The sequence below is a fragment of the Pangasianodon hypophthalmus genome, chromosome 1 (assembly GCF_027358585.1).
Source record: "Pangasianodon hypophthalmus isolate fPanHyp1 chromosome 1, fPanHyp1.pri, whole genome shotgun sequence".
Taxonomy (NCBI): domain Eukaryota; kingdom Metazoa; phylum Chordata; class Actinopteri; order Siluriformes; family Pangasiidae; genus Pangasianodon; species Pangasianodon hypophthalmus.
In genome coordinates, this window is record NC_069710.1 from 21,421,106 (window position 1) to 21,440,929 (window position 19,824).

General features: G+C 38.3%; 1 protein-coding gene across 2 annotated transcripts in view; it reads left to right on the forward strand.

Moving 5' to 3' along the window:
• Positions 1 to 6,885: 6,885 nt before the first annotated feature.
• The window catches only part of creb5b (cAMP responsive element binding protein 5b), a 58,137-nt gene continuing 45,198 nt past the window's right edge, over positions 6,886 to 19,824 (forward strand). Inside the window, exons 1-5 of one of the 2 annotated variants that reach the window (XM_026940021.3) lie at positions 6,886 to 7,004; positions 12,722 to 12,799; positions 13,574 to 13,667; positions 15,633 to 15,754; positions 19,000 to 19,157. In XM_026940021.3, the coding sequence (XP_026795822.1) occupies positions 12,746 to 12,799; positions 13,574 to 13,667; positions 15,633 to 15,754; positions 19,000 to 19,157 (428 nt within the window). In that variant the 5' untranslated portion in view covers positions 6,886 to 7,004; positions 12,722 to 12,745. Of the gene's footprint in view, positions 7,005 to 8,238; positions 12,636 to 12,721; positions 12,800 to 13,573; positions 13,668 to 15,632; positions 15,755 to 18,999; positions 19,158 to 19,824 lie in introns of those variants that run through there. The other variant, XM_026940019.3, reaches the window with a different exon arrangement.

Consider the following 19,824-nt stretch of genomic DNA (forward strand, 5'->3'; position numbering starts at 1 on the left):
AGTCTAACACTCCTAGCACCCTAAAAACTCTGTGCCCCAAGGGAAATGTTTTTTGTGTATATTAGAGAGAGACATACATTACGCATACATATTTTTGTTATATAAATACAAAGGTAAAGTGTGGCACATTGGCAGTCCTACAAATGAAGGATTCCTTTCACAGATTAGCCATGTACAAATTAGTGTGCAAAAGCCCTTTACCAGCTGTGCTGCAAGTTGTTTCACAATCATTGGACATGCAGTTATTCTTCAAAAATAGGCTTACTGTTTATTTCCTCTAGGATGCACAAGAGAATAAAATGCAGTTCTGCTCTTTAACCACAAGGAGGCAGTATGTGACTTAAAACCAGAACTCTGAGGGGCCAACTAGTCTTGCTATCAGTGAAGAGTTTAGAAACCTCAAAAAGCAGTTTAACTACCAAATACTTCAGACAAAGACCAAGAGAAGATCATTAAGAGACACTATATGGCCAAAAGTATGTGGACACCTGACCATCACACCCATATGTGGTTCTTCCCCAAACTGTTGCAACAAAAGGACACAACTGTCTGGAATGTCTTTGTATTCTTTAGCGTTACAGTTTCCCTTCACTGAAACTAAGGGCTTAGCCCAAACATGTTCCAGCATGAGAATGCCCCTGTGCATAAAGCGAGGGCCATAAAAACATGGTTTAATAAGGTTGGTGTGGCAGAACTCAAGTGGCCTGCACAGATCCCTGACCGCAACTCTGAACATCTTTGGGATGAACTGGAACATGGTCTGCGGCCAGGCCTCCTCACCCAGCATCAGTGTCCGATCTTACTTTCGAGGCTGAATGAGCAAATCTCCACAGCCATGCTCCAAAATCTAGTGGAAAGCCTTCCCAGAAGAGTGGAGGCTATTATAACAATTGGAATGAGTTGTTCAAAAAGCACATATTGGTCAGGTGTCCACATACTGTTGGCCATATAGTGTATCTGTAAACAGGATAAGCATAGACTCATGTTTATTGTTGGATATCATGTTGTTGTTGGATATTACAAATTTCTGTACTTCTGTTCTGTGCATTTATTACAGAAAAAAGCATTACCATCCTCCAACGTCTTTAAGTCCAAGGTTTACACGTGCAGCTTCTATTCCAGTGCCAGACAGTCATCAGGTATTTTAGAAAATAATGCTTCATCTAACACAACTTGAGCAGATACCAGTAAAATGAAAAATAATAATAATAATAAAAAAAAATGGTGGATCGGATAAAAAGTTTGATAAAAGTTTGAAGAGTTTCAAAGGTAAGATGTGTGATAGTAGTAATATTTAGGCCATTTGCTTGCAAGTCCATGGACAAAAGGAAGGAACAAAGAAAAAAATGTATGTATTAAAAATTTACTAAATGTATGCAAGAAGTTCACTGTTGGAAGAAGAGATTACTGCAGCCTACAAAAATAGACCTTATCGGACAGCAGGCATAGTGTCTGATGACTTGAGCATTTAGCTGTCTAGTTACAATATTAGTCCCAGGAAACATGTTCTTTATTTCACATCCATGCATTTCACTGTTCACTTTTCACTGTCATATCCCCCCAGTCCTCTGTTTTTCCATGATTTCCTGTTCACGTTTGTTGGCAGAGGCTGTCAGTACTGGTTTTGTGCCCAGGTGGTGTGTAATGGGGACTGTGCTCGGTTGGGCCTCATTCAGCCTCAGCTCAGTGCAGTGCTGTGCGACCAGCCTTCCCTCTGATCGACCTGCTTTTTCCAGCAGCACCAGAGCATGCTAAGGGACGTGCCTATGAAAGCATTACCTCACTGACTCACTCATGGCTTTGAAGAGCTCCAGAGCTGTGTGGCAGCCTCCAGTTCCATCTCGGCCTTACTGATCTGGGTAATGCAACAAGCTGCCTCTGATCACACTGAAGTTCTCCTTCAGTTCATTTACAACTAGAGAAACTAAGATGAGGTCATAGACTACGAAGTGCTGTTTATTTGTGTGTGTGTGTGTGTATATGTGTTATGTGCAAGACTGTGTTGTAAGTTGCCCTCATTTTGTACAGGCTTTTCACACATAGGAAATGTGTACAGCTTTTCTATTATTTATAAACTGTTTAATTAACAGTGATTCACAATACTGATTATAAGGATTTGTAATTTATTATAAAGCTCTCTATATGGTGTGCATCTTAGGATCAGTGTTATGATCCATGGGGGAAAAATGTAAAAAAAAAAAAAATAAAGCTCATGTGTTGGATGTAATGCCCTAACACGACACAAAGTAATAGGAGGTGCTCTATTTTGTGTGAAATATTACATTGATTTTACATTTGCAGTGTATATTTCTTAACCCTACACAATATTCTTTAGCACAGACTGTAGGGATTTCTATTTTTATCATGTTCCACATGGTATACAAATGAGGTTAAGTAGAAGTGTCACTTTTAGTAGTCTAATAAAACCCTTGAGTAATAACTGTTATCATTCATCTATGAATTCTCTTTAGCCTATCTTTCCAGCAGCCACCACAGGATGAGTAATAGCACAAAGATGTTGGGTTTAAATCCCGGACATGTTAAAGAGGTCCACTGGCTCACCTCAATCCCTCAGCATGGCCAAATGCAAACTTTCAGACCCCATTAAGGACTTAAACGACACCGTAATATCCCTGCATACAGCCATTCCACACACTGGCAGCATGAAGCGCTTCATGCCTCCACCATGGTAAATGCTTTTCCTTTAATTCTCTAGCCAAGCATCACTAATTTTTTTTCTGCTGTTCCAAGTCAGCCTGTTCAATAATTGTTCAACACTTCATAACCTTTCACAACGTAACGACATGCAAGTTTTAGGGGACATAGGCCTTTTAATGAGCACCGCCACATAATATAGTTTCAAGATCATGTTTACCTTGGAAAAAAAAATAGCTCCTAGATTTTGTTTTGGCTAACTTGGGTTTACTTATGAAATCTGATGCTGCATGGAATTAGAGCTTATTCAGATACAACTGGTGGTTACCTAAAGTGAACACACATGAATGTGAACAGTGCATACATTTTACTGCTATATGACAATTTATGTAGTACATGTTGATAGAGAAGTTGCAGTTAAACAAAACAAAACCCAAATTACAGCTTTTTAGTTGTAAAGCTTTGTGTTCAACATGATTTTATTATATACCTGAAATGAAATCTAGTTATTAAACCACTATTACCTCTAAACTGTCTTTTGGATTTTATTTATACATGCTTCTTATGATTTGCAAAAAGGGCATGTAACATTATATGAAGGCTTATGCTATAATGTTTCCATTCCCTCAGGCATTTCAAGACATCAGAATAAGTTGACAGAGTGAGAGTGGAACATTCCGTTAACAAGATCAAACACATAGACAGACAATCGGCAGCTACGGCTCAAACTCTCTAATAGAAACATTCAATACGGCAAACGTGTAGCTATCGGACTCTTAAGCAGGGAGTCATAGCTAACAGTGTATATTTAAGGATTTTTATCAGGATTTTTGAATTCTGCGAATAGTGCTTAAGCAGTTTGGAATTGGAATTTGGAATGACTGTGAGCTACAGTGTCTGAATTTTTTGTACCGTGGTTTTGTCTTTTAATGCTTATTATTGTTTTATTCAGTTATTGATATATTTTTTTATTTGTATCATATTTCTTTGCTGTTTGGAATGACTTGATTTTATTGTACAGCACTTTGGCTGACATGTGGTGTCTTTAATTGTGCTATATAAATAAAGGTGACTTGACTTGAAAATTCCAGCCTCAGAAAGATCATCTATGATCTTTATTTCAAGATTACAGGTTTGAGAAGTCTCAAACCTGTAAGCTGCACATCCTCTCTAGTGCATTAGAGGAAAAATTTTCTAAAGCTTGGGGTCAACGACCCACCCCTGGCTGTGCACTTATGCCACTTACTGTGCAGCTCTCCCAAGGGATGATGTTTGGATTGGTGGGGGAAATATATAGTCCATAAAGGCACAAAAGACTGTCATAAAGCTTTGATTAAGCCTCGGGTTAAAAGACAGAGGCAGAGGGAGAGGCTGAGTTATAGCAGTGGATGGGGCCGGTGTTATTGTTCCCGTGATGAGGCTCTTAGCACGGACGGCTCGCTGTAAACAGCCCCTTCTCCGAGGAGCAGACAGTCATTAATTGCTGCAGCCATCTCATACTCCTCTGATGAGCCTCCAGCCTCAGAAATCACTGTACTGCCACCAGCAGAGTCACTAAAGCGCTAAGGGCCATGACTCCGTCTGCTGCCTCCTGGGTGGGCCACTTTTTTTCATTTTCATCTGTAAATGGCTAATGTGTCAATTTAATGGTTATGATAAGCCATATCACCATTGTCTTTGCTATTGCACATGGTGTAGATTCTGCTCAAGTGAAGGAATAGCATATAAGATTAACAGTTCTTAAGCAGTTTTAATGGCACCATTAATTCACTGTTATGACTTTGAATGCTGAAGATTGTGTCATATTTCTCAGCCATTCAACAGCTACTCCACTCCCGTCTCCACTCTTTAACCTTGCGCAAAACCATGGATACTTATGCCAGTGAAAAGTGCGACAGACTGTTTTTAAAATTATCAAGTTACAAGAGTATCACTATTTCCATGACCTTCCAGATCGGTATCAAAACCGGCTGTGATATTACTTTACCTCACTGCACTGTCGGTATTTAGATCGTTGTGAAATATGAATAATACATGAATTCCATTGCATTTATCAATATCTACCATATCGCTTAAACCTGACGCTCCATTAGTATTTAAATGAATCTGAGATATACTCATTATCATTATTATTATTTATTTATTTCTATGTTAAGATAAAGCAGATATTAGACACCTTATGTCTTTTTAGATAAGGTTAATGTTATTATACATGTCCAATTTAGATTGTGTCACATCAATTATTGCATTATAAAACACACAAGCAATAAAAAGCATTTTCTGCTTGAAAATAAAGATTTGTGTAGTGTTAAGGCTTTACCTGCATCACATTACGCCTACTTAGCAATTATCTCAGGACAAAGAAGTCAGAGCTTTGATTCTGTAACACCATCTTCTGAATACAACACTGGCAGACAGACATAATCCTGCCAATAATTTATTTACCTCTGCTACTTCCATTATTTAGTATGTGCTGAGACGTTGGTGACCCTGATCCAATTAGTATTACTGGCTTGCTGATTAGGGATAAAACCAACAAGTGTTCAGATTGTAATTGTGTGTGTGCGTGTGAGTGTGTGTGCCCGTGTGTTCTTGCCTTTATCACAAAAGGACCACAGCACAAGATCATTGTTGAATGATAGCATGAGCATCAGATTGAACACTCTCTCTAAATCTTAACTTTATGATGCTTTTGGGAAATTAGGCTCTGTTCATTAAATAAAAGCATTGTTTTAATATTAAACATTAGATAGAGACTTTAATGTGCTGTAGGCTGCTGGCTGTAAATTAACTGGTCATTGAATAATTGCAAAAGGTGCTATCTTTACAATTCATTTGCTGGGTTTAGTTTGTAGGATCAGGTAGTCGAGTCAACGTGACCCAAATTGGGTTGATAATGGGGAAATCAGCATGCTGGCTTGGGGATGTGGACCTGAAAGAGAACAGGCAAGTTAATTTCCAGGAATTTTCCTTTGTTCCTGTAGAGAGCAGCAACTAGAAAAATCTGAAGTAAAAGAAATCAGTTGCAACTGCAAGAAATGTACATTTTTGTTTACATTTACTTATAGAATTACAGTATTTTTCTGTATTGAATAGACATTTTGCAGGCAATAACTTTTATAGCATGTAGTTTGGCTTGATAGCCATGCAGACAAAAAGTAAGCTATTTAATGTTATTTGAGGGAAAATGTGGCTGAAGTTGGCTTCTTTTAATAACACATTAGTATCTTTGTAAGACAAATGTAAAGATTAGAATACTTTCTTACATAATTATGAGTATTATGAGTATTTAGAGTTAACATAAAGTTCCCTAATTTTGGGCTGCTTCATAACTATTAACGTTACGTCTATCTCATCACCTTCGCATATTAGCTAGCACCAGAGTCAAGTTAATTATGATCCTGTGTTTGATATTCACTGGGATTTCAGAATTTACACTGGCTATGATATTGGGTTAATATTTTCTATTTAAAAAGTATATATTTAATTCAATATATATTGGAATGACCCAGAAATCTGGTTTAAAATGTCAACTGAAATTTGGTGTCAACAGGTTATCAGTGTAATCATTTTACCCATACATTGGGTCAATGTCCTAATATCCTAATCATGCTGGAGTAGTCTATATTGTACCTGGGGCTGGGTTTCCAAACTGGCCCAGATTAGGTTAATTTTAACCTGGCTATTTTAGAGTGTGGGGGTATTTTTCAATTCATTAAGACTTTTCTGTAGTAATTGGGACCAAGATTTTTGGTGTCTGTAATGTTATTGTGTGTGTGTGTGTGTGTGTGTGTGTTTGTGTGTGTGTCTGTAAAATTGTTACATTTCTTTGCCTTAGTTTGTCTATCACCTATACCTCCTAAGTTCCCTTCCAGTGAAACTCTAAAGCATGCTGCCCCAGATATGCTCCACCATCAGCTACTGTACAACATTGTTTTGAATGTGTTTTGAGCATGTTTGCCATCCCACATAACAACAAACCAGACAGCTGGTCTCGTCACCACGCCCACTTTGAGCCCAGCCAAGTCCAGAACAGATTACTACCTTACTAAATAGTATGTCAAAACTACATTAAACAACCTACAATCTGCACTGGCTGTTGTGGCCTCCTGTTTTGACACACTTTTTAGTAGGGTAGTATGCGGTTTGGGCCGTATCCCCGGTGGCCCCGCCCCCGCCTCGCGCCGCCCCGCCTCCAAACGGACCGCAGTGATTTAGAAGTTCAGGAATCCCACGCGACGTCACCAGAGGGTGACGTAATGCTTCTCTAAATAGATCGTATTGTAATCTTTGCTCAGTCCAACGTGGTTCCTTCAGAAAGGGCGCTGCATCTTCTCTACACTTCTGCGGTAAGTAGTTTGGAGAGCCGCGATGCCGCTGGCTTAGTTTTTTGGTTGCAGATGTAGAGAGCGCGCGCTTGCAGGCTGGAAAGTGAACTCGGCCCCGGTACAATGGCTATTCTCCCGAGTGAGCTGAAGTGACAAGTCGCTGTGCGGGGCAACGCATTTGAAGTTTCTCTCTGACGGAATGCGTGCGGCGCGAGCTGGGTTTGCTTATGGCATCAGTCTTAGTAAACAATGCGTGATGGATTTGTCTCTAGAAGTCAGCGGCATGTAACAGGTTTCGCCTTGTTTGCTTCAGGATGCCTGAGTTGTGCCTCGCGCTCATCTGTAGCTACTGCTTCAGCTCGGGAAAACAGCTCGTGCGTGTGACTGGGGTTAGAAGTTTCCTGAGCGCTTCTCTGTTGCTTTTTGCGCGCCTCCAGCAGTGACATACTTACTGTGCAGCACCGGAGAGCCGCTGACTTTTCGTTTTAGGTGCTGCACGCATGTCTCTGTGTATGTGTGTGAGTGTGTGTGTGTGAGAGAGAGAGAGGACTTCAGTTTCCTGTGGGCATGACAGTAGTGAAGTGTTGTGCGACGTGCGACCGGCACACAGTTTTCGGACCCGCGCCGCTCTGCATTAAAATGCCTCTAGATCACATGGAGCTCAACCGCCTCAGCTTCACTGACACACTGACAAGGATGAATGTCGGCACAGGAAGGCTTTCTATTCCCAAATAACACTTAGGCTGCCTTGTATATTGTATTTCATACCACAGTTGTAGTTTCTATCTGTCCATAAAAACTGCTATGCCTTAGGGCATTACGTCATTCTGCAGGCCAGTCGGGGTATTTGATTAAGCACTGAGATGGTGAAGGATTCAGGAGACTTGTGCTGAGCAAGCACTAAAAGCTCCAGGCTGAAACCATGCTTTAATCCATACACACGCTGTCTGTAGACCAACTAGTGTCTCTAGGGTTAATAGATTAGATAATTAATTTCTTTTCATAGCTTCTAATAGTAATAATAACATAGTTGCTGTTGTTGTTGTTGTTATTATTATTATTATTATTATTATTATTATTATTATTATAACAGCATCTACTAATAATAACAACAATAATAATACAGTTCTTTTTTAATCTATTAATGCCTGAATATAAATACATGTTAATGTATAATAATAATAATATTACTACTACAACTAATAATAATAATAATAATAATATATAATAATAATTCTTTGCATTTTTTTTGCGTTACTCTTACACTTTTAGCTCATTATTCAGTTATTCGTCCTAAAGCATTTTATTCAGTTATTATTATTCATTTCTATGAATCATTCAGTACATTCAGACAGTGAATATAATAACATATGTAGTTCTGAGTGCAAGAAAGATTAGTCCCGAGCTGCCAGTGGATCCTGGGAGTTTAAGAGGTTAACGTGTCGTTTGAGAAGCATCAGGTTAGTATTGTAATTTTTTTTATCTACTCTAAAGCCTAAAATAGCATCTGAGTGAGTTAGTAAAATTAGTTTTAAAACCTAAAAGTAATGATGCATAGGATTTTGAATGTTCACATTAATTTTTCAAAAATAAGAATTTCTCTGTGAATTTACATTCAAATTTATATTCAAATATACTCAGATTTATTATGTTTGTGAAGTACATTATATATGTTGATTCCTTTTTTTTTGGGAAGGGGTTTGTGCGAATTAATTCTTAACTACACCAGCAATAAAGTTTGTTGACGCACAAATCAAAAATTAATATAAATTTCTATACTTGATATACTCTTTTATACTTCCTGAAGGAAAAGTAAATCTACAAAAACACAACAGGTCATATCTCTGCTTTTATAGAGGAGTTAAACTGGAAATGTGACTACGTTTTTTAATAGAAGTTTGACAACCTTCAACGCTATCAGTACAGCCGAAGGCGGCTCTCACACATTCTTTCATCCGGCTTTTTCACTTTGTTTTCAAGCAGTCGTGTTCAAATTTAACTCTGCCAATTGTTGTATTTGCTAAGCAAATATCTGTAGAGATAGGAAACAATTACACAGTGCATACTATGGACTCTGTGTTACCTTAAGATATGAAATAAAATGTGAGTTCTCAGCAGTTGTTTTAAGTTTAAATTTGAGGAGGCAAAGTGATTGTCACTGATTGAAGGTGGCCATTGTGGGGCCCCTTTGCCTGTTCATTATGAAGGCTTCTTGACAATAAGTGCATTGCCTATGTGAGCCTTATTCCTCGCCCCCGGGCTTGCGCTGATCCAACCTTGAACTTGTGCTGTCAAAGGCCTAGGGAGTCGTGTGTGTGTGTGTGTGTGTGTGTGTGTGTTCTTTTGGGGGGGTTGAATTGCAGTGCAAGTTTGTGCATGCTGCAACCTACGCTCACCTCCTCCCTCTCCATACTGTTTGAATTCTCTCTTGAACCTGAGTTTTAGCTTGAACCTTGGGAGCAAAAGTTCCTCATGAAACTGTACTCCGCTTCGCTAAACCTCATGTGCTCCCACATCGGGACCCACTTACTGTGAAACGTAACCAAATTTCCTCTGCTAAATGAAAACATATCAGCAAAAGCAAAGTCAATTGCCCCCTTTGCCCTGAATGGTGCAGTCGAATCTCCAGCAATCTGACATTACACGCAGGCCCGTGTCGTCGGGTGGGGTCAGATAGTTTCGAGTGTCTAAAAGATGTGACAGAGAAAGGGAAGTGAGCTTGTTCATTTTGGAGGTCATAACAATCAACCAAGTACAGAGTTATACATCACTCTGAACTGCTGTGATGACAGGCTTCAGAGCGTACATGAGACATGCTGAATGTGTAGTCACACACACACGAGTGTGTATGCAGGGTGAAGCAGCCGTATGTTCTGGACTGATCAGTTTGCACCGTGAGCTGTGCTTTTAGTAACGTTGCCGTGATACTCTGCACCAAAATAACCAACTAAGTCTCCTTTACACCACCTCTGAAGGGTTTGAGCCTTATATACTCCTCAGAAAAGTGATACCATTGTATCAGAATAAAGCTTACTATATACAAGCAGCCTTGTGTGCTTATGATATGGATGGACTTGCTCCATTTTTTTAGGTGCGATCTTGGCTAGATTTCAGCAAAAGCCTTATGACAATTATTATATAATTTATCAAACTGTCTGATGGTCATTAAATTACACATCGTAACCAAGCAAGCCGGTTCTGGTTCCAGACTGATTTTGGATATGCAGCTGCAAGCACACAAGCTGCCTGATACATCTGGGATAACAAAGAGAGAATAAATACGATGATAAAGACAGAAATAAGATATACATTCAGTCTTATATAAATAAGAGATAATATACATAAGAAATAAGAGTAATGAGAGAAAAGAGAGAAAGATGTGGGGCAGACACAGATCCAGAGAGAGAAAGAGAGCGAAATCATGTTGTTGGTTCTCATCACTCTGGTTCTCAGAGGCAATGTATCGAGACCAGCGCATGTAACCCATAAGGCCGTGGGCTGGGGCCTGGCTGGAGGGGTTCTGCCCGTCGGCCCGTGAGTAAGGGAAAACTGCTCTGGCTAACATAACGCCAAATTTGAATGTTTTGACTGCATGAGAGGAAACAGTTGGCGAGACCCATCAGGAAAAAAAAAATCACATGCAAATTGTGTATGAAAGCGTTCATGCAGTAAAGGTTGTGTGTCCCCAGAGAGACCTAACCTGAAGAGTGCTGAAGAGAGCTCTATGTGCCTCCTTTTTCATGCCTCAGAACTCCTAACATGTTTATTTTCCACATATTTGGAAAGAGAATGTTTGTTAGCTGTCTAACCAGCGTGTCAATACATATTCTAGCCCACGGCTGTTAGTCTGGTTTTACTATTGTAAAGTACTGTGCAGAAGTCTTAGGCACATGCAAAGAAATGCTGTAGTGCAAAGATGCTTTCAAAAATAATGAAATTAAATCTTTCTACATAAAAAATACTATAAAGAGCAGTAAACAGTAATAAATGATACAAAAATCAATATTTAGTGTGATGACCCTTTGATTAAAAAAAAAACAAAAAACAAATAGTAATCTCAGGTACAATTTGTGCAGTTTTATAAGGAAATGAGCTGTAAGTGTTACTGAGCATCTTGGAGAATCTGCCACAGTTCTTCTGGAGACTTTGACTGTTACACTTGCTTCTTATTTTTGCAGCAAAACCCAGCAGCCTTCATTATGTTTTTTGTCTGAAAAGTGTCTCTTACATAATATGCTGCTTTCTTTACTGACATACAAATGTTTTTCTCTAACATTTAATTTTGTGCTGGAAAACTAATGTTTGGAAATTTAAATTGTTTTTGTACTGAATCAATAATGTAGAAGTCCTAAAATAAAAATCAGTAACAAAATTTGTACTAAAAAAAATAGTGTGTCTGAGAATTTTGCACAGTACTGTATATGGAGGACTCGACTCAGGCTGTCATGCACTATTAAGACAGCTACTCATTAGGCCCTTCTAGACTGTGGTGCTGTTACTGAAATGAGGCATGTGAAAGAACAGTGTTTAATGCCCAAATTGCAAATGTATAAACTGTGAAAAAGGGACTTAAAGAAAAAAGATTTTGGAAAATTATTGTATATCATGATGCAGCATTATAAAAAGCTCCCTGTTCTTACTTCCTCATTTGTACCCCATTGTGGATTTATCCTCGGGGTCTAATCATAGATATGCGGTCACTGAGTTGCATAAGACCCCTGATGTGCTAAGAGGGCCAGGAGATTTGAGTTACGCACTAAGTCCTTCCAATTTCATCATCTCTGGAAATAGAAATATCCTCTTCTTCCCTGGGGCACACATGCTGACCCACCTATTTCACAGCTTAATTTAAATGAGCGTCATGGTAGCAACTACGTATTTGTAAGAAAACTGCAGACAAACTACAAACTTCCATTAATGCCAGAGAGCATCTGTTTACACACCTCATGTGGGAAACAGAATCACTGACATACCATTCCATTGTCAGACTGTCATCAGTGGTATTAATCATGGCACTGAAGAAGGGCTCTCATGAGAGAAAGAGGGAGAGGGCGATAGACATACGTAGGGCGTGAAATAGAGAGGAGAGAGAATGTTTATCAGTGGTGGGTTGGAATTATTAAGCACTTGTAAGATGATCACTAGAAATCGTTGGAAGTTTTGCCATTGTTTTGTGACATATTATTTACTTTACGCTCCACTCTATAAATTATTCCCCTGTCTGTTTGATAGTCACACTCATTATCACTCTAATGAATAGAGCCTGTAGTATTTACCATTATTAACAGTCAGATGCTAAACTGACCTCATCCCTGCTACTAAAAGCATGACTGAGAGGACGGCAGAGTTGAGGGGTCAGGATAACCGCGAGCGAGTGGCAGTTTGTTGATACCCAGCCCTTGTTGCTATTGCTATCCGGGTACCAGGTTGCGTTCTGGGTAACTGGTGGATAATTTACACACTTGTGCTGTGGTCAGCAGTAGCACCATGGAGACACAGAGGCAGTGTGACACCTTGGGCCAGTAAACTGTGCTCCTGATCCTTCCTCCCTCTCTCAGCTCTACCCCAACATGACCTTAACCTCAGCAATGCACGCAGGCACAGGCAACTGAATACTCACCTCTGAGATTCTGATAAGAAAATCCTCGGCAGGTAGCACAGCTTTCGCCGGCACGTGATACAAGCAAACTGCGACACGGAGCCAAGGCGCTGATTTCTTTCTACATGCTTGTTTTCAGGTTTATGAGGAGCTGGAGTGAGAGATGAACTCTGAGCAGGAAAGGCCGTTCGTTTGCAGCGCTCCAGGCTGCTCTCAGGTAAGTCTGACTGCACAATGGCGGGGATGAACGCATCAGTAACCTGATAGAGGCTCTCTCAAAGAGAAACACTGCTGCACAGAAAACAGTGAAATGCTACCCTGTTAAGAAAACTGTTTCCCTTGGGCCTTTTTAACATGTGAAGCCACTGTATTTCCTTAGATGTCTGGGTCACTATATCTTGGCATGTTGATAAAAAGGAACCCAGAGTAGCGCATCATAGTTTATTTTTCTTTTGCAGTACATTTTATATGTGTAATAATTTGGGTAAAAGGCCTATAAAAATATGAATCATTTCTAAGTTATTATAAAGATGTTTATAGCTATGGGTCACGGGTTACACCGGTCTAACCGGCAGTCTGTGGATTGCTGATAATTAAAGATTGTTCAAAAGGGTAAGTCTATCAGTTGCAGATATCAGAGATGTTTGTGTCCTAAAGCCACATTCTCATGCTATAAGTGATTGTGTGTGATAAGAGCAAAGAATAAATAACCACGTTCAGTTTATGAGGCTGCATGAGCTAGCAGTGAGAATAAATTTTTGCACCATGACCACTTATAGACCCTTCCACAGTGAAGCGTCTGATCACACCTACTCTAAGCTCCCTGAATCGCACTGATTGTTTTGAATACAATTTGTAAGTGTCCATGCCATTTCAGGATATTACAAAGCCTTCTGCCAAAACTATAAAGGCAAAGCAAAACCACCATCTGTTTTTAGCCATGACATAAACCACAACTGCTTTTAGACTGACTTGTTTCTGTGTCTAACAGCGTTTCCCTACAGAAGACCATCTAATGATTCATCGCCACAAGCATGAGATGACCCTCAAATTTCCCCCCATCAAAAGTGATAACATGCTATCAGGTGAATCACACATGCGCACATGCACTCGCACATGTATTACGGTCTATAAATGGGATATTGTTTCAAAATAGTTATATACTATTTTGACCCAAGTGTTAACTTCAACTGTTTTTTATAAACAAAAGCTGCATCATTTTGTGTAAAATGCTGTTTATGGGACATGTCACCACAAACTCACAATAGAACGGTTTGGTCCCTCATAATGACAATATATGCATACTCCTTTGAATGAACACAGACACACACAAAAAAAACAGCCGCATGGGCCGTCTGAGACTTCATTTGACGTCTGTCTTTGATTAGCAAGCATTAGGCGTGTGTACATGAAGTTTAAAATGCATAACTATGTGGTTAAAATAATATTTTTGCTGCCCTCTACCTAACTCTTCTAATCCCTCCTATCACTCGCACGCTCTAAGCCCCATATCAGTTAGATGGCTGGTCATTTTAGGACAAAACCAAACAAACCGCAAAACCACAATTACCGTGATGAAAACAGGGAGAAATCCAAAGTTCAGATTTGGAGACAAATTCCACATCTGACTCCAGTCACATACACATTATGGTTCTTTAAAAATGCAAACAGTTGAAATGATGAAATGGTTCCCGCCTGTTACTTCAGATAACGTCTGAAATTTTCAAAATTTTATTAACTATGGAACTGTATTAGTTTACACAAGCTTGTAAAATGCATGTTTGTGTTTAACTTTAAGGCTAAAAGTCATAAAGAATTTTTCAGCCTGAAATGTTTAAATTTATCTTGGAAGTTAAGTAAGGGAAAGTACGTAAAGGCTAGTGTGTGTGCGTGTGTGTGTGTGTGTGTGTGTGTGTGTGAGCTCTGTGCCTCTCCAGCAGTGCTGTGATTCTCTTCATTATTTACCCTTGTCAAGGGAGCAGATCAGGTTTCAGGACCAAGCAGCCTGGAAGCTTTAGGTTTCCCACTAGATGTGCATTCTTGTACATTCAGTCCCTTCATCTCTTTGCTGCTCTCACTTACTCTGCCACTCAGTCCCTCCCTCACTCCTTTCCTCATTCACTCACTCACTCACTCACTCACTCAGCTACCCCACACTCACTTTTTCACTCACTTCCTTAAACACAGCATACTCAAATGCCCACTCATTTACTCCCTTTTTCAGCCTCACTCCCTCATACACCCCTACTTATAAATTCATTCATTCTCTCACTCCCTCATACACCCCTATTTATATATTCATTCATTCCCTCACTCCCTCATACACCCCTACTTATATATTCATTCATTCCCTCACTCCCTCATACACCCCTATTTATATATTCATTCATTTCCTCACTTCGTCATACATCCCTACTCATATATTCACTCATTCCATCACTCCCTTATTCACTCTACATTCACTCACCAACTCTCTCACTATCATATACATACTCATATTTTATTTCTCTGTCTCTCTTTCTCTTTCTCTTTCACTCACTCAGACACACAACCACATATTCAGAGACAATTAAACAACTAAAATGTCATGTACACCTCATTGAGCTTGTAAAAAAATGCACTTTCTAACCACATTTAAAGTCACACAACCTATTACCATAACCCACAATGCAAATTGCAGTCTAGAACTGTAACTTAACTGTTAAAAGCAAGCTAAGTGCTCACTTAAGTTTTGATACTGGGTTAAATTCCAAGATCCCTGTTGATTCTGTATGCCAGAACATCTACATTACTGTAAAAAATGAGTTTACACGTGAATTCTGTCGCTTCCTTCATCATTCTGAAAACATTTGAGCATATTTGCATTAGGATGTTGGTGACATGTAAATTAATCCCCAGAGTCATTATACAAAACTAATGGTGCTGACCAGTTCTGTGTTTACAGACTATATATACTGTTCAAAAGACACTACGGGGGTTGATATTGCTTCTAAAAATGTGGTTGACTGAGGTTTTAAAGCTTTAAATCATGTTTTTTGCTTTGTCTGCAGACCAGACGCCAACCCCAACACGCTTCCTGAAGAACTGTGAGGAGGTAGGACTGTTCAGTGAGCTGGACTGCTCCATCGAGCAGGAGTTCTGCAAAGCCCAAGAGGAGGAGGACACCAAACAGGTGAGAGAGTGGGGCCTGTGGTGCAGCTGCACTGTGGGGCTCATCCTACATTAAATTCCGCTGTTGTCACTCCCATAGCTTCTAAACAATATTGCTTCAGAAGTGAACACACACACACACACACAGCCACACACATACACACACACACATACAGCTTGCAAAAACTGGATCAATAGCATCTGTCTGAGTCTGCAACGGACCAATAAGAGTTTTTTCCCTCTAAATAAAATTTAGTGTGGCATCTAAACCACTACATACATCCCTTAGAGACAGCCATATTTCATCAGTGCCTGTGTCTCGGACAGTGTGAAGTGATTAATGTGATGTCTGTAAAATAATCACACAGTTGTGGTCAACCATTGTGTCTACCTCATGTTATTCTGCTTGTGAGAATGCTAATACCTACAAACAGCCCTAGTGTGGGTTTCATAACCTAGACAACACAGAATCAAAACTAGACTACTTTTACTACAAACTACTAGACTAGCCTGAGTTTTTGGCTAGACTTTCTTCAGGCGAGCTGATGTCTGGGTGGTGTAACCTGTAGAGTACCTGTAGAGTAGAGATGCAAAGTCAGCAGTTAGCAGGTCGTAGCAAGATTCTGCTGAGTACAGTAAAGAAGCTATACTGATATAGCGATATAGGTTAACAGCTAAGACTTATGGCTAACACATGAGAAGCAGCTCAGAGATTACCCAGGGGAATGAAGGGGATTTCTGTTCTTGTTCTTAATATATCTAAGCAAAGATCATTTCGGAAGTGTAGGCTATATGCTTATCTGGAAACTGTTTTCCTGAAAAAGCAGGAAGATAGTTTCCTAAGAAACTAGGAAATAAAAGAAGGCAGAAATTCTCGACTGTCGGGACCAGTGTTTATATTTGTGTAATCAAGGCATGTTTTTTTCTGTAAATACAGTACATTATCATACACTGTAAGGCAAAGACAGGATTAAAACACTAGATCATTTTAATTAAAATTCTACACTGGTAACACTTAGTTTCTGATCAGACTTTAAGGTTTCAGGTTTTGTTTTAGATGCTGTTTTAGTTCTGAGGTTTGCCAGTGACCACCCACCCTAGCTAACTTCCTCATCACTACTGCTGAGAAAAAACCTCAAACAACTATACATTAGGTGGGAAAATGCATGAGTTTTCTACTTCTTTAGACTACTAATAATAATAACATAAATAAAGTGTCATTCAATGTGGGCTAAAAAAACAAAACTTCGAACCTGTCAATGGTGCAAGAACCTTTTGTCAGGCCAATAATTATATTCATTTATGACAATCAGGATTAAAGGGTTAATAATAAAGAGAGACAAAAAAATAAAAGAAACTTTTTTTGGAATTCTAGGAACAGTGCAGTAATGACTTTAGTGTGTCAAAGCAAATATTATATTAGGGTTCTGAATATTTGAACTCAGGTTAGGTACTTCAAATGACTTACTTATAAATGTTTGAAGATGTATTTTTTGAAAACCTGTGTAAGCTCGGGTGTACACACAAAGTGTCAGGAAATTATCTTTTGGTCAATCAAAAATAAATGTAGGCAAATTAACAGAAAATGATTTAAAAGGATGGAATTATTCTTTAATACTTACCCTAATATTTTGTCTAGTTTATGTGCATATTTATGTGCATATGGTTTATTTAGTTCAATTAAAATTCTAAGCCATATGTGTTTTGGGACAATTCTCATTACATTATGAAAGCTTTACACTCATATTTTTATGCATACATGGACAACATGGTTAATTATAGTAAAAATAGTTTCCATTGAATACCTATATGACATCAAGAGGAAGCAAGAGAAAAGACTCAAGAACTGCTCCTAAAACCGCAGTGTATTGCACCAATGTTGTAGGCAGAATACAGAACAGAAATCACCAAATGACTGGTATAAATACCACAGCTATTAAAGTTCTCCATTTGCTCTTTTATGTTCCATTAACTCATATAATAATATGCTCCAAACACCCTGCAAAAGTCAAAACGTGTCATAGTCTATAAACTGTTCCAGAAAAGAGACTTGATGTTTAGTAGTAGTTCTGTTTCCAGCACTTTTCGACAAGGCCTGGATATACAGATAACACTTCAGTATATATTACATGCCAGACATTAATTCATTACCAATAAGCGTTAAAAAGTAGTTAACATAGCAGTAGTTATTATATGGCAACATTGACTGCTATTTAGTGCTCTCATATTTTTATATTGTAGGTGTTTCCTACTTCTCCTTAATAAGTACTCTTTTTGGAAATAACTTTAACATTTTAATAGTTCTCTTGATTTACTGTCTTAACACAAGACATATAAAGAGATAAAGCCTCCCAAATGTCTGCTCCTAATTTTAAGTATTCAGCACAGAGCTCTACTTTACAAACTCAAAAGTACAGAGTAATTAATGTTGGATAGAATTATGACTAAGTTTTAATAATTTAATTTTAGTGTAATTCATTTACACTGAAAAATGCCTGACAGGATTTGCGTCTTAAAGGAGACCTTACCAAAAATTTATAAACAGGGTATTAAAATTAATTTAAATTTCATATGAGTATCTCTCAAACAATGAAAAATATTTATACATTACATTCATGGTCAAGTATATTTCTAGAAAATTGTTACTATTATTATTATTATTATACTTAATAATATACTTACTTCCTTAATCATTTTTAATGTGCACAAATGCCAAGTAAATGCATATAACATTTTATATGCATATTTATTATCTGTAAATTAATGACTAGTATGAGACCTCCATTAGTGAAATATTAGTGTTGCATTCTGTACAGTATTTAACTGATGACATGTGTGTAGGCACATTTTTAAACAAAATTCATGATTTGAACTATAAACATTTCATTTTGTAATTTCCATGCATATTAATGGTAATTACACTCATTTTTTTGCAAACTAAAAAAAAAAAAATTCACAGTAAGTGAAAATATCTTGAATGTAGTCAAAATTATCTAGTATTTCCTACTGGCAGATAAATTTTGCAAATTGTAAGCATTTATTTCTAGAAAGAAGCAAAATTATCTGCCAATAGAATAAGAAAATGTAAAGCTTGAATTAGTAAAAATGTTTGGAAATAGGTTTAATAATTTTATATTTGATTTTTGTAATTTTATAATAAGAAATACTCTATAAATTTGACTCTATTTAAGATATTTTCACTTTTTTTTGCAGTGCAGGAAGCTGTCATTGGTATGTTGATGCACATTTTGTCTCTTTTCTCGTTAGAATATTGCTCTTCATGCACAACCAGGCCCCAACCAGCACCAGCAACCTCACAGCCGAATGGCCAACCATGAGAGCAGCATAGTGATACAGCAGGCATTGCCGTCACCACAGTCCAGCTCAGTCATCACGCAGGCTCCTTCCACCAACAGACAGATCGGGTGAGCAGAAGACTTTCAGATTCAGTAGCGTCCCAGTGACGTTACACTCGTTAGTTTATTCATACCGAAAGTCTGCACTTAAAATGCTAATCAGCTGCACTGTGTTGAATCATATTACCTCTAAATATCCTCTTATTACTCATAAGATTTTATATTAGTTTAGAGAAGAATTAGATTCCTCCCTTTAGAGGAAGTGATGTCTTTGCCACTCATTCAAAAAATTTTGATAGTATGTAAATACGTTCACTCTTTTATATTGTACCATTCAAACTTATCCTGCAATGTAAACACAAACACTAGTGAAATAAAACATATTAGTTACACGGGGGAAGTTTGCATTTTCACGTGGCCTGAGGCATGTGTTGAATGAGTGGAGCCTGTGTAGCTGCTCGATTTGTTTTTTTTTTTAAAGGTGGAACAGATTTTTTTTTTAACGTAAATATTTCTGCATCGATAGTTTATGGGGCGTCTTGAATGTGTTTCTTGTACATCCTTCTCTGAAGAAAGCCTCTTTGTTTACCACACAAAAATGGCTTTCTCATGAGATGTCTTTTTTCTTGTGAATGTCTATATTTCGTTTAGAAGGATCTGTGTGGTTTTAAATATATATAACAGATTGAGATGAGAGTTTTGATCAGACTATTCTTCTTTAAGTTGTTTACAGTGC